The sequence below is a fragment of the Balaenoptera musculus genome, chromosome 16 (assembly GCF_009873245.2).
Source record: "Balaenoptera musculus isolate JJ_BM4_2016_0621 chromosome 16, mBalMus1.pri.v3, whole genome shotgun sequence".
Lineage (NCBI taxonomy): Eukaryota > Metazoa > Chordata > Mammalia > Artiodactyla > Balaenopteridae > Balaenoptera > Balaenoptera musculus.
In genome coordinates this window covers 31,820,768-31,835,418 of record NC_045800.1, presented here as the reverse complement: position 1 = coordinate 31,835,418, position 14,651 = coordinate 31,820,768, and the positions used below count along the sequence as shown (strand labels likewise).

The 14,651-nt window shown below is 47.8% G+C and overlaps 1 protein-coding gene across 2 annotated transcripts in view; it reads right to left on the bottom strand.

Moving 5' to 3' along the window:
• The window catches only part of TLL2 (tolloid like 2), a 135,094-nt gene that overhangs the window by 14,107 nt on the left and 106,336 nt on the right, over positions 1–14,651 (bottom strand). For both annotated transcript variants that reach the window (XM_036828878.1, XM_036828880.1), the window contains exons 11-13: positions 8,851–8,967; positions 7,709–7,854; positions 7,063–7,258 (exon numbers count right to left, since the gene is read on the bottom strand). In XM_036828878.1, the coding sequence (XP_036684773.1) occupies positions 7,063–7,258; positions 7,709–7,854; positions 8,851–8,967 (459 nt within the window). The remainder of the gene's footprint in view (positions 1–7,062; positions 7,259–7,708; positions 7,855–8,850; positions 8,968–14,651) is intronic.

The following is a 14,651-nucleotide window of genomic DNA, read 5'->3' as shown; positions in this document are numbered from 1 at the left end:
CAAGGACAGAATTCACGAAATCTCGAGAGACCTCACATTACACATAAAATAAATGAGGACATTTTCAAGTTGGTAAAGACTTGAAAAGATCCCCAGTCCTGCCACCTCTGCAAGGATCCATTTAGTAACATTTCTGGTAGGTGGCTTTTCAGACCCTGCTGGAAAACACCTAGAGATAGGAATCTTACTGTTTTTAAAGGTATTTCTTGCCCTTTGAAATTTGAATTGTTAAAAACTCTGACTCCTTGCAACTTCCAACCCAACGGTCCAGCAGAAAATGCAAACCTTTCAACCACCATATCTCCTTTTTCCAACTCAAATAAACTCCAACTCAAATAAACACATTTCCTTCCAATCTCCCTGATCCATGATGCACAAAATACTCATCAACCTGGCGGCTCGTCGCTGGGCGCAGGACAGTTTGTAAATATCCCATCATTTCATATAGTGAGGAGTAAACTTTGGTGGCTCTAAGAGTGATGTGTTCTTGGGATCAACAAAAGCTTAAATAAGTTGGTCAGTAGGGGAGACTGGGTTTAGGAGACACGCTCTAGACAAGGGGTTGAAGTTGTCCATAGCTTCAAATAAGTATAAGTATTAAGTTCGCTAAAGTAGTAACAATCCTGCAATTATTTACTACTGTACAGTAGGCAAAGTACTTTCTTTGACATTTGCTAAAAAGTATAAAAGGAGAAGAATCAATAACAACGAGGAATAGAAAAAGTCCAGTCTTTAGAGCGAGCCAGACAGACCTGGGCTGGATTCATCAGGGGATCTTCCTTCAATAAACTGGGTGATTTGAACTTTCTGAGCCTTCCTCCACTTTTAAGATGAGAATAATACCTGCTTTTAGGGTTGTGGTGATGGAAAATGATGCCTGTGAAGTACCCAGCATATAGACACTCAGTACACATTAGCTATTGCTCTAGAAAAGAGCAGCGTTGCTTTTGAAATTCCAGTGGATGGAGAGATACAATGATGGGAGTAGTGAAAATGACAAGGTTACCTGGCATCCCTGAATCAGGGAAGAGTAGAGTAGGCCTGTGGAGGGGAGAGAGAGAGACAAGGCAGGAACAGAAAGAAGGAAAAAGTGTCAAGGATGGGCCAATGAAGGAAGACTAGATGGGCAGGAAGGCAGCTAAGAAGAGTCAAGAAACTGGCAGGAGGACGGAAAGGAACCATGGAAAGAGCCCATCAACATAGAGCAAGTTAAATAAAGGGCCAAGCTGGGTGGCTGGGGGAGACTGATGCCAGAAGATGCTATGGGCAGGACACACGATTGTCATAAGCAAGAAAAAGAGGACCACTGATAAGTCTCCTGGCACCATCTTAGCCATGTGGAGGGAGAGAGGCTGGTGGATTGGATGTGCACCTAAAGCAAAGGGAGTATATTTCCTCCAAAGACTAGAAGGGTAGGGTGTTTGGCCCAGGAAGATGGGTACAAGGTGTACGTTTACACGTGAGCTCTCTCCAGAAAGAGCAGTGGGATGTTTGGCCATTTCCACCCCTGCTCCAGCTCGGGTGATGGTGTGGAAGTGAACCAGGGGCCCTTCTCTCAGGCGGAGCCTGGGTGCCCTCTGCATCGCCTCCACACTAGAATGGAGTATCATCTGCTTCAAGCCCACAGGCTCATGCTTGCTCTGGGCTACAGTGGCCAAGGCCAAGCACCCCAGAAAAATCTGGGAGAGCGTGGGGGTGGGAGAAGAAGCTGAATCAGGGATCAGCTTTGCTGACTCTGGCTTTTTTTTGCCTTCTCCAAGTAGTACCAGTGAAAGAAGGAACCATTCTGAGGTTAGATAATGAGATGACTCAGGTAGGATCCCAAACATTGTTTCAGAGAGAGTTAAGGAAAGGGAAGGCAAGGCACATCCCTAAGCTTTTGAAGTACCTTGAAGGGAGCCAGCCCCCCACATCACAGATCCCGTGGTGGGCCATCAGCACTGGGACAGTGGAGCATGGGGGTCAAGGTGGGAAACCCTCCCATTCTTTATATGGGGAGTGTGGCAACAAAATGGCCCCGTCAACCCGAAAATGCACTTGCCATCTCCCGAAGTAAGCAGAGATGTGAGGTGCTTTGCCTGCTGCCCGGCCAGCAGGCTCTGAGAGGGACTTCCATCTGGTGCCAGGAGAGGGATGCAGAGGCCAACTGGCACCCTGGACAGAGCCACGTGCCAGCTGGGCCCTGGGCAGAGACTCCTGCCAACTGGCACCAAGGCAAGAGCTTCTTTGGCTGGTCCAACTCTTCTGCGTGGCCTTTGTAGTTACTCTTCCACTTTCTTTCACTGGAGAAGTCCTGACACACGCACCGGCCCCTGTGTGCTCACAGGACATCCTACTGACAGCCTTGCTGGAAAAAGGCTGACAAAGAGCTGGCTGTGTCGGGGCTCTAGAGCTGGGCTAACCTGTGCTAGATCCCATGGGACTACTGAACACTTGAAATGCAGCTATTCTAAATTCAGATGTGCTGTGAGTGTAAAACACACTGGATTTCCAAGACTTAGTGTGGAAAAAAAAAGCCATAAAATCTCTCATTAATATTGTGTATATTGATTACATATTAAAATGACAGTATTTTTGATATATTGGATTAAATAAAATATAGTATTAAAACTAATTTTGCCTCTTTCTTTCTCTTCTTCTTCTTCTTTTTTTTGTAAGGTGGCTGCTGGAAAGTTTAAAGTTACATTCATGGCTTGCATTTGTGACTTGCCTCCTATTTCTGTTGGACAGCGCTGTTCTGCACTATGGTCTCTGGCCTCATTCATCCGCGTGGGAACCCTGAAAGGTAGGCAGAGCAGGGAGCAAGAAGCCCAATCCACAAGTGAGAATCTGAGCCTTATTCATTCATCCACTGCCCTGTAAGAATTTATTGAGCCCACTGTGAGTCTGGCACTGTGAATACGGCTGAGGACAAAGCAGGTAGGATCAAGTCTCAGAAAGGAAAACTGACCTGCTTGAGAGCAGTGAGCTGGTAAGAAGTGTGTGGGCAGGGCTAGACCCCAAACTGCAGAGGCTACATCCAGGGCCCTTCTCCCTATACTCCCATGGCAGAAAGGTGACGAATGTCAGAATCAAATCAGAAATTCAAATCCCTTCACTTTGCTTTCCTGTGGCTTTCAGGTCTCTGTAGAGGAAAGAGAGTGAGCTATGAAGTCCTACACATGCAGGGCCTACTTCTAGCTCAGCCACCTTAGAACTTCAATTTCCTCAATTTTAAAATGGGGGTAATCGGGGCTTCCCTGGTGGCGCAGTGGTTAAGAGTCTGCCTGCCAATGCAGGGGACACGGGTTCGAGCCCTGGTCTGGGAGGATCCCACATGCCGCGGAAACTAAGCCCGTGAGCCACAGCTACTGAGCCTGCGCGTCTGGAGCCTGTGCTCCGCAACGGGAGAGGCCGCGACAGTGAGAGGCCCACGCACCGTGATGAAGAGTGGCCCCCGCTCACCGCAACTGGAGAAATCCCTCGCACAGAAGAACGAAGACCCAACGCAGCCAAAAATAAATAAATAAAAATAAATTAAAAAAAAAAAAAGGAGGCAAGAGACAGCATGGTGAAGGGCCATACATTGGAATCTATGTGCAAGGTACCCTTTAAAAAATAATAATAATAAAATAAATAAAATGGGGGTAATAATGCCAAGCAAGGGGTTGTTCTGAAGATAAAGTGAGGTAGCTGGTACAGCTTCTGGCATGCTCGATAGATGTCCTTTCTTTCTCCTTTAATAGGTCCCAAAGAGGCTTCCACCAGACCTGACTCCTCTTTTAAGATTCAGGGTCAAGGTCAATGCTGTATAGTTCTTCTTTTCTAAATGTGGCTCTCTACAGTCCTTCTTGACATAAAAAAAGATATCAAGCTGGGCCTGTGCACTAAGTTAGTGTAGATGGGCTTCAATTAACACCTTTACAGGCATCTAAAAAGCTGTTTGCCAACTGACATGTGCTTGAATATCTAGGCTGGGTGCTGACCCCACCCCCATGCTGAGTGAGATCCTCCTCCGATGTCAACACTTCACACAATATCACTGCCCGCTGGCTCACAGGTCTCCTTTGTCACCTTGAGCTCTTAAAGACAAGGACCATGTTCTCCTCTGTCCCACAGCCCCTGAGACACAGTTTGATGACTGCTGAATAAATGTTAAAGGTAGAAGAGGGAGAAGATGGCATTTTCTAACCACTAAAACAGAGCTAGTTATCATGGTTGGTCAGAGCAGGCCAAGGCTCTAGACTCAGTCCCTTACAAGCCGGTTTAGCATCACAGAGAGAAACACCCCTCTCCACTGCACTGACTGGCATCTCCAGTAGAGTTGCCACAAAAAAAGCAGAAGACTCCATTAAAGTTGAATTTCAGATGAACAATTATTTCTTCGTACAGTATGCAATATTTGGGACGTACATATACTAAAAGATCATTCTTTATCTGAACGTTGAATTTAACTGGGCAAACGGTTTTTAAAAATTTGTTCAATCTGGAAACCCTAATCTCCAGTTTTAGCTGGTCCTCTCAAAAATTGCAATGCTGATCGTCAGCAGAACCAGGAATGAGATGTGGGTGGGCCAGTGCCAACTGGTTACCAGTTCTCTTACTGGAAAGAAGCCCCAACACCTAATTTACGGACCTGGGGGTAGAAGTCAGGGAAGGAGAAGGACAGGAGAATTAGGATAAACAGAATTAGAATAAAACCTCACGATTATTTGTGACATGGTAAGTAAAATGAGGTCTCCCAGAGTCGTCCACATCGTAGTCCTGGAACCTGGGAATCTGTTACCTTACCCTTACGTGGCAAAAAGGACTTTGCAGCTGTGATTAGATGTGATTTCAGGTTCTTGAAATGGAAGATTATCCTGGATCATCTGGGTGGGCCCACTGTAACTACAAGGGTCCCTACAACTGAAGGTGGGAGGAGGAGAGTCAGGGTCAGAAAAGGAAACGTGATGATGGAGGCAGAGGTCTGGGATGCAGCCCGAGAAGGTCTCAGCTGCCCTTGCTGCTTGAAGACCGAAGGGCACCACCAGCCAAGGAGTGCAGGCACCTCCCCTGCAAGCTGGAAAAGGCAAGGGAATCTGACCTCGAGAACTGTAAGATGATAAGTTTGTGTTGTTTTAAGCCACCACATTTGTGGTCATTTGTTACAGCAGCGATAAGAAAGTGACACACGGCAACTGCAAGAAGAAGTTGTCACATTATTTTTTCCAGAGAGAAAAATAACCACTTCAGAGATTCCTTCCTTAGCAAAAAAAATTAATGGGACTAAACATGACACCATGTGTGTTCACTTAATGCTATTTCATTTTCTCCTGACAATAACTCTGCGATAACCTGGTAGTATTGTTTCTACAGGTGGAGAGATTGGGGCTCAGAGAGGTTTTATAACTTGCTGTAGGCGACCCAACCAGTGAGGCCACTAAGTCAGACGGGGGTCTCCCCAGGCTGAGAGACACCCAGCAGGTGCAGTCTGGGCTAGGGTGAGGCGAGGGCTATGCATCTCTACTTCTACTAAGGCATCTCTACTAAGGCATCTCTACTAAGGCATCTCTACTAAGGCATCTCTACCAAGACTCCCATGTCCTTCTTCCCACTACAACCACTAGGCGAAGTGCATTTGAAATACACTTGATATGGCTTGGTTTTTTGTTTTTTTGTTTGTTTTTGCTTGGGAAAGAATTAAACTTTGTCTCCAATTATTCAGAGCATTAGGATTCTGCTCTGTTTCTGTTTGGGTTTGCTGTCCCCAGATGGCTCAAAGCAGAAAAAAAAAAAAAAAAAAATCCCACACACTTGTGTGGTACTTTTCAGCTTATGAAGTGCCTCCACAGCCATCATTTCATTGGGGCTTCACAGCTGGCTGGGTAAAATGGGCAGATTTCCTTCTTCCTGTTTTACAGAGAGGAAAACAGCGGCTTCAGTAAGGAAAAAGGGATGCTTGCTCAGGGTCACACAGCTTGAAGTGGGTTCTTCTGACACCATCTGCTCACCTAAAACCTGGGAGAAGGGGATAAACAGGGGGCAGATGGGGAGACAGAGTAAGGAAGGGACCAGGATTTCTGGGTTAGCACAGCCAGGAGCCCTAGGAGAGGAGGGAGGAAGGGGTCACTGATCGGGGACCACCAGTTGCAGATTGGATATCTCCATTCAGTGGCTGCTGGTGTGCTGGTGGGCGCTCAGTCACAATGCATTGGGGAATAGCCAGTATTTCCACTTAGCATGTGGTCTGAGGAATTCCAGGGCTCTGAGAGCAGAGAAGGAAAACCTATCTATTCAACAGAGTCTTAGGAAGCTCGCTCTGCTGGGGCCAGGAAGGCTGGTCTTCCCACACCATTCTGCGTCTGATTTTATCAAGATCTTACAGAGCAGTCAGTCCCTAAGGCGGCACGGAGGTTTGCTTCCTGTGAGCGCCACACCTTCTCAGTCTCCCCCTGCCCCCTGCCCAGCTCTCCCCACTTGAGGGTAGGCTTGTAGACTGGGAGCTGATGCTTCAGGAGCTGAAGACCTGGGCTGCCTCTCTGGCCCACATCAGGGCATGCAAGGCAATGTTCTAGAAAGAGTTTGAGCTTAGGAGTCAGACTGTGTTTAGATTCTTGATCTGCCACTTAACTGTCTGAGTGACCCTGAGCAGCCCTTCTCAGCCCTGATCAAGCATGAGCTAAACCCAACTCAGAGGTTTATTTTGGGAATTAAATGACATAGTGTAAGTCAAGTACCTTGCACCGTTCCTGGCACACAGTAGGTGCTCAATTAATGATAGTGACTACACAAATATGTATTGTTATCAATGCTCAGTTTCACTAAGGTTCATGAAGTTGACCTTGGAAACCTATAAACCTAATTTCCAAGTGCGGCAGCACAACTTTCTGCCACAAAGAAAGAAGCCAAGGCTGAGCCTGTACCCGAGTCAGTCGTGAACTCCGCTGGGGAATCTACGCACAGCTCTGAAACGGCTTGCTGCCTCCTCACTGCAGGAAGCCTTGTTTGGTGCTAAGGTTCCCTATGGGTTTTGTGATTCTTAGGCCAGGGGGGGCAATACCTCATCCTGTGACTAAAATGGAAACAACTGCTAATTCATACCCTTGAAAAAATTGGCTGCAAAGCCTGCTTTATTGATAGAGCCATCAGACACAAACTTCATCCACATTCTGTTGGAGCTGGACTTTACATCCTCTGGCTTCTCATAGCCACAAAAGTGGCCAATCAGGGCGCTCTCTTCCGCAGGGCCGTCGCGGATTTGCAGGTAGTCGTATGCACAACTGTCGTGTCTTTCGATCTAAACGGAGAAACGGAGACAACGTGAAAGATAGCAGCTTGGCCTTAAGGTTTTCAATTTAAGAAAGGAACCTAAATATCACTCTTGAAAATCTAACCAAGAGACAAAAGGACCCAAACGTGTCCTGGGCTTTTCCAAGCTGTCTCCTACTTGCGCAAGTTAAGGATGAATCAAGCTGCAAAGAGATTAAGTCATGGTAAACAGGGAAGAAAGATTCAACAAAACGCCCTGGGATCCCATTCTAGACTTCTGCTTCAATTATTCCCCCACCCTCTCCAGCAGCCTTCAGCAAGGAGGCAGATGTGATTTCAAAGCCTGCAGAGGCTCTGATACCAGATGTCCTGGCAAAATGCATCATGGACTTGAAATGGCCTCTTAGGTTCCTGTTTTCAACCAAAGAATGGCAATGTATCTTTATAGAGCACAGTGTCTAAGATCAGCAGTACTCACCTCAAAAGCTTGGAAGGTAAGCCCCACGTGAAATCCCTCCGAAACCGTAATCCTCCAGACACATTCCTTGGAAGGTCTGTAGTCATCCGGGTAGTTTGGAGATTGAATCTGACCGGCATCTTTGTTAACGTCTCCCCCACAGGTAGCTTTAGAAAAAGAGCCAGGAGGAAAGGGGGGGTCCCTGGTCAGAGCTTACTAAGGAAGTACACCACTAGGTGGCTCCACTTGCCAACATTTTCATTTCCATTCAACCAAGACTGTGCCTCCAGAAAGGCATAATCTCATGTGTTTGCAACTCTGAATTTTTCTCATATAAAGAAAATAACTGTGTAGAGCAGTGGTTCTCTACCTTTGCTGTGCATCAAAATCACCTGGGAGATTTTTCAAACTGTGGGAGCCAGGGCCACATCCCAAGAAGTTCTGATCAAGTGTGTCTGGGCGATCACCGGGGGTTTGAGATCCCGCAGTGATTCTGATGCAGAGGGTGGAGCCCTCTGGTACAGAGTGATGTGTACACACGCACACGCACGCTATTTCCTTTATAAAAACAAAACTTTGGCCTCTCCAAAATGACAATTTAAGTCCCTAAGGGGCCTTAATAACTACCTAGTGTTTTCCTTTGGGTGGAGGGCGGGCACAGGGGTAACTAACCAGAGAAACCCAATATGTGGAACAAACAGAAGCAGAACTGCCCTGGTGGCAGCTGCCTAGAGCCCAGACCTATTGGTTCCCTCAACTCAACCACCATGGTGGCCTCAGAGGCCCTTCCAAGAAATGCAGCTGGAAATTCCTTGACATTGTCCAAAGTCCTCTTTTCACAAATGAAACTCAGAGAGGTTTGGAGTCTTTGCTCAGGCTCACACAGCTATTCAGAGGCTGCTTTCATTTCCACAGTGTTCTGTAACCCCCAACGCCATCCCCGCTGGAGTGGAATGAGGGTTCAGCAGGGTGGTGACAGGTAGGTGGCGCCTGTCCTGAAGGGAGCCCAGCTAGCCTCGAAGCTTCCATAAGGCGGGAGAAGGGGCCGGTGCTGCCCCACCCTCAGGGCTCGGGCAGCCACCACACGTGCAAGGGTGGGAAGGGACACCGGCTGCACGTGAAGGACTGAGGCACACCAGGAGCCACGTTCGTCACGAACAAACCTTCATACACCGCGAAGAAGCCCTTGCCCAGGATGTTACTGCTGCTTCGGAATTCCACCCAGAGCCGGCTGTCTGTGGAGATGAGTGGCTCCGGGACTTTGTCGCCACAAAACCTACCTGGGAAGCGGAAAAGAACGGTCAGGCTGCTGGCGGACAGCACGGAGGGACTCAGTGCAGGCAGAGAGGGAGCAGTGTGGCTTCAAATGCGGTTCAAGGTGAGCAGTCCTCGCTGGGCAACTCATCCTGTAGCACATACGGATTAAAAGCTGCGATGGAAGCAGTCACACGCCTGTATGCCTCCTTCAGGAGAGTCTCAGACTCCAATCAATCAGATACCCTGAGTGTGGCCCAGGCACCCCCTCCCCTACCAGTGGGTCTTGTTGAGGTGCTGAGGGGGATGAGGACGTCCCACCAAGGCCAGTGGTGGGATGGTGGTCTGAGCGAGTGACGAGTGTCCCCCCTGGTATTTCTATTACATATACACCCTTCTATTTGGGGGGCATGCCTTATGCCTTCCTTGTCTCAGGGAAGGGTTGCCAGAGGACACATGATGACAAAATCAGTTCTTGGCTTTTGAATTCCACAAGTCTGGCCACAATACCAAAGATTTGGGAAAATACACAATGAATAAGAGCACATTTCCCCTGTCTTGTAGTCTTAGAAAGATTCCTAGGATGGAGGAGCAATCCTCTCCTAGAGGGAGAGAGGATTGGAGAGGGCACCATGGAACCTCTGAAAGGACCCTGTGCCCTGGGTGGAGAAGGATGATAGAGACCCCAAGGAGGTTTAAGGAGCTGGGAGAAGCAGAGAGCTGTGCCCCCAGGGCAGTCCCTGGCAGAGCCTGGAGGGGCAACAGGACCCTGGATTCCCCGTGTCCCACCTGGGCTCAGAACAGGAGTGTCTGTGTGTTTTCTTAAGATATTAGGCCTGGAGACAGGCATGCAGAGCTCTCCAGGGAAAGCAGGACACCATGGCAGCAACAGGACTCCTGGGAGGGGATGGAAGCCACTTTCCCATAGCCCAGAGGGCCTGGGGAGCCATAGCACGTCTCCCATAGAACGTCTTCTAGGGAGATGTGGACTTGGCACCAATCTGAACTGGCCTAGGGCCGAGACAAGGAGGAGGCACCACAGCCACTTAGGTGGACAGAGGACTGGAGACAAGAGGGGGATGAGGACATCCCAGCAATGCCAGTTGGGATGGCAACGTGCCAGACACCATGCCCTGGCACAAAGTGTGCCCCCCACTGGCACCCTGCGGGAAAAACCACAAACTGACTGTAATTAAGTTCCCACTACCTGATGGAAAGGGGCTCATAATTGCTGCTGAACTTGTGGTACTGAACATACAAATCAATGTGTATTTCTTAGACACGTGGGTACATTGTGTGAAATTTGGACCCTTTACGGAGGAAAAGGGGGAAGGCCAGGCCTCCCCAGGGCATGGTCATCCGTGGCCATATAATTTCTGATGCCACATAAGGATGGCAGCCAAGGCAAGAACGGGGGTGAGGTGCTCACAACACAGACCAGCCAAGGTCTCTCTGAACGGAAAGCGTCCACGGCTCCACCAGCGCTGACTGTGTGAGTCACTCAAGAATCCATTTAACATGGGGGGAGGGGGAGTGACGGTTCATGGGTATGGGCTTTCTCTGGGGGACGATGAAGATGCTGTCAGACTGTGGTGGCTGTACAACCCTGTGAGCACACTGAAACCACTGGCTTACATGCGCTTATGATGAGATGTATTATGGTGCATGAGTTTTATCTCCAAAAAATGTTTTAAAGTCCATTGACAGATATTTAGCGGGTATCCTCCTATGGCCAGCACTGTGTTAGCCACTGGATCAACCCCTTGAAGCTGTAACGCTGCTTTGCCCTTCTGAGAAATGGGGTGGGGGGTGAGACTGGGGGAGTAATAAATGCCACTACAGACATTTCCTAGTGGCCAACTGTGGTCGACATTCTTTGGGGAGACACAGGGGTAGAGGTTGCTAATCTCCTTCCATTTCCTTCTGATTCTGGCTGCCTGTAGCCTTTTGGATTTGGGGAGCTTAATATTAAGGGAGATGAGCTAAAACTGCTGTTGAGAATTGGGCAAGGAAAAATCCATCAGAAGTCTATACACTTCCAGTAATGGTTCCTCGGGCATGGCCAATTAGTATCAATTAGTTCTTGGAAAACAACATATAAGCCTGGGGAAGTATTGCTCACCAGTGAGAAGACGGAGCCACTGAACAGCGGTGAAGCAATGCCGGTTCACAAAAGGAACTCTTTCTTAGCCAAACCGAGTTTCAAGTCCAAATTTCTCCTTTTAAAACCCCAGCTGTCACAGCCGCTGGGGAAGTTTTCAAAAGAGAGAGGGACTTCACCACCTTGCTGCCTAAGAAACCACGCACCCCAGGGCCACAGTACCACCCACCTCTGCTCCGTACCCTGGAAGAGATAGGAATTACCAGCTCAGGTGTGCTTTACTGCCTTGGCAGAGCTAGACTTGGTAGAATAAATTACAAATTATGTCTAAGCAACGTCTCCCCAAATCACCTTGTAATTCTTAACTAGAACCCTCTACATTGTCCCTGGACTGATGTCTCCAGATTCTCACCTTCACTGTAATGGTTCTGATAAAAGCTCCCTCTTGAATTGAACCAGACTATGCCAGACACTGTCCTACACACGTCACCTGGATTTTCTATTTGCCTCCCTACTACCTTCTGAAATAGGTGCTATTATTAATCTCATTTCTGAAAAAACTGAGCTTTGGAGAATTTGAGCTGAGTTACACTCAATGTGAGTTACTCTCAGGATTGTAAGTGGCAGCAGGATTTGAACCTTGGCAGCCTGAGATCTTGACCTTCATCATCAGTCTCTCATCAGTCTCACACTCTTCATCATTATCACCGTCACCGCCACCACCATCCAAAGGAACTCCTCTGTTTGAGGTGCAGTTCTGAACACTGCACCTTTTTTGGATCAGTAGACATCAAATCTGCTGTCTGGAATATAATCACTATCCCCATTTCCCAATTTGGAAACAGACACATAGGAATGAAGATCAAAGACTCAAACCGTAAAGCAAGCTTGTGGCAATACCAGGCTGGCCAGTTTGATTCATGCCATCGGTTCTGCTCATTTGGGGGGCTGCCCCTGCCCAGAGAGCCCTCAGTAGTGGAGCCACGCGACACTGATTGGCCAGCCTGGCCTTTCTGAACTTCCCTCCCCACTTCAGGGAAGGGGGAAGAAAAGCTTTTGTGTGCGTTGTGGTGGGACAGAATGCCCGAGGACGGTTCTGCCTACAAAAGTGCATTGTTAGAGTGATTCCTCTAGCAGAAATAAGGGAGGGGAATCCAATTAACAGGCCAGTGCCTCAGATTACTGGATGAGCTCTGTATGCAGACACCTTCCTCCCCTCTTTAGGTGCAATCTCCTCAGTGACCCCCGAAACTGAAAAAAACAATCTGCTATCTTTAAGCAGCCGTGAAATGTTCTCAATCTACTTACATTTCCCTTTAATCACTATGTGAAAAGCTGGGCCCCAAACAGCCTTCTCCCAAGGAGACTAGCAGGCTGGAGAGAAAATGGACTAGAGAAAAGGTGTCAGATTCCTACACTGAAATCTGGTTCCTGCCTTTGGAGGAGGAGTTTAATAAGGATATCAAGAAGAGGAAATGCAGATGAGGACACTACAAGTGGACTCCATGGGGAGTCATAAAGTGTTCATTCATAAAAAGTTATGCGTCCATTATGCCTGGATTTTCACACACTGCCCTGGGAAAATATGCGATGCACAGTTTTTCAGAGCAAGATGCATACTTTCACAATCCGCCCTAATCCGCTCTCCCTCCTGCCAAAGGGGCATTGACCTGCCTCCTCCCGGCAGATTTCATGGCACTGACCCCTCCCAGGGACCAGCTCGGCCCACACAATGCACTTGTTCCAAACACAAAAGTTCACTAACAACTGCATTTGGAAACATCAGAGCAGGCCAAATAGTTGGCAAAGGAGAACTCCTGCAAATGAAGAATGACGGTTACAGGCGCGGGGCCATGCCTTGGCTACAGCACACTCGGCGCGCGCGCGCACACACACTCTCTCTCTCTCTCTTTCTCTCTCTCTCTCTCACATCCACACACTCTCACACACACATACACACACTCACTGCAAAAGTGTGTAAAATATAAGTAAAACAAAAAAAGCCCAAACAAAAAACCATCATTGATAATGACGAACAGCAAAACCTCCATCTAACCAATGAACGTGTAATCTGAGTTCCCAGGATCTGTAGTGAGAAAATTCTTGTTTCAAGTTCAAGGAACAGCTGGAAATCCCTCTGCCTGTGCCCATTTTCAGGAGCGTGCCTTGGCCCTCTCCATGGAACTTTAGGAACAGAGAGCTTCCCCCTCCTGAGCTTTTTAAGTCTATCACATTCCCTGGGGGGTATAGGGTTGCCAGATTTAGCAAACAAAAATACAGGAAGCCCAGTTAAATTTGAATTTCAGATAAACAACGAAGCATGGCGGTCCTACGGGGACCCCTTCTAGATTCAGCAGCCCCCTTGCCCCATCAGCTGGACATCTAAGTTCTGACCAGAACTTAGACATCCAGACATCTCAGCCACCAGCAGGCTGTGTGGCCTTAGCGAGTTGGTTTGCACTTGGGGAGTGTGGTTTTCTCATGAAGGTGTGTGATTAAGTGACTCTAAGGTCCCTGAGATTCCATGTTATCATGAAACTCCTCCCACACAGTTTCTTTTATTAATTATAAAATAATATCTGAATGCATTCTTGTAAAAGAGCCAAATAATCCAGAAGTATACAAACCAAACCATGAGGTTGCCCCCCACCCCGTGCTTCCTTTCTCAGAGTGCAGGGGCGCTCATCAAAACTTCTTTACAAATTCCTATCTATTCGTACCGTTAGGAATTTAAACTCATGGCCCTCTGGACTGAGTGGGCTTGTGTGCCTTTCCCAGTGGGAGCCGATCTGGCTGAGACCCTTTGGCCATACAGAAGCTTAGTACCTGCCAGGCCCCCCTGGGTTCAGCCAGACCCTCTGTCCCTGTCTCTTCTGATCTACCCCAGAATCTGATACAAAGTTGGGCTCAGTCTGGCAGTGGAACTCCCCACCTTAGCTCTCTCCCTTTTTTCCGGCCTCCATCTTTGGTCAGTTGTCCTAATAGCAGCTCACACTCAGGCCAGTCATTCGAAGCATAACAAGTATGGCTTTTCTGCCTACGTGAAGACATGCCAGGGACAAAGTCTGCACTGTGAATTTAGGCTGGTCCAACTCAGAAGCCCACCCTGAATAGCACTCTAAAAATGAGGACAACCCACTCTCAGCGGACACCCTCCCATCTGGCCCCTTATGACTCTGCTTCTCATTCTGGCTCCACAATGGTGGACATTTCTGTGCCAAACGAGTCCCCATGTCCATTGTCCTAACACTGATGCCATTGGTCCTCTATATGACGTTAATCTTCCCTGGTCACCCTGAGAGATCTGCCTCTGGTGACCAATCCTGAGTGAACTGACTTTTCTCTTTATGCCACCTGCCCACCTTCTCTCACTCAAAGGTCCACCTGCCTTTTCATGGATGAGTTCAAGCACTGTTCATCTCCCCAAATAAATACATGTTCATCATAGAGAAATTAGAAAATGTAGCTAAACCAAGAACAAAAACAACAGAATAAATTTAAAAAAATACTCCATCATCCTGAAATAACCACTGTGTGTTATTTATTTATATTTCTTGTTTTACTTAATATATATATTGTAGATCACAAAATGGTTTCTTCCAGTCAAAT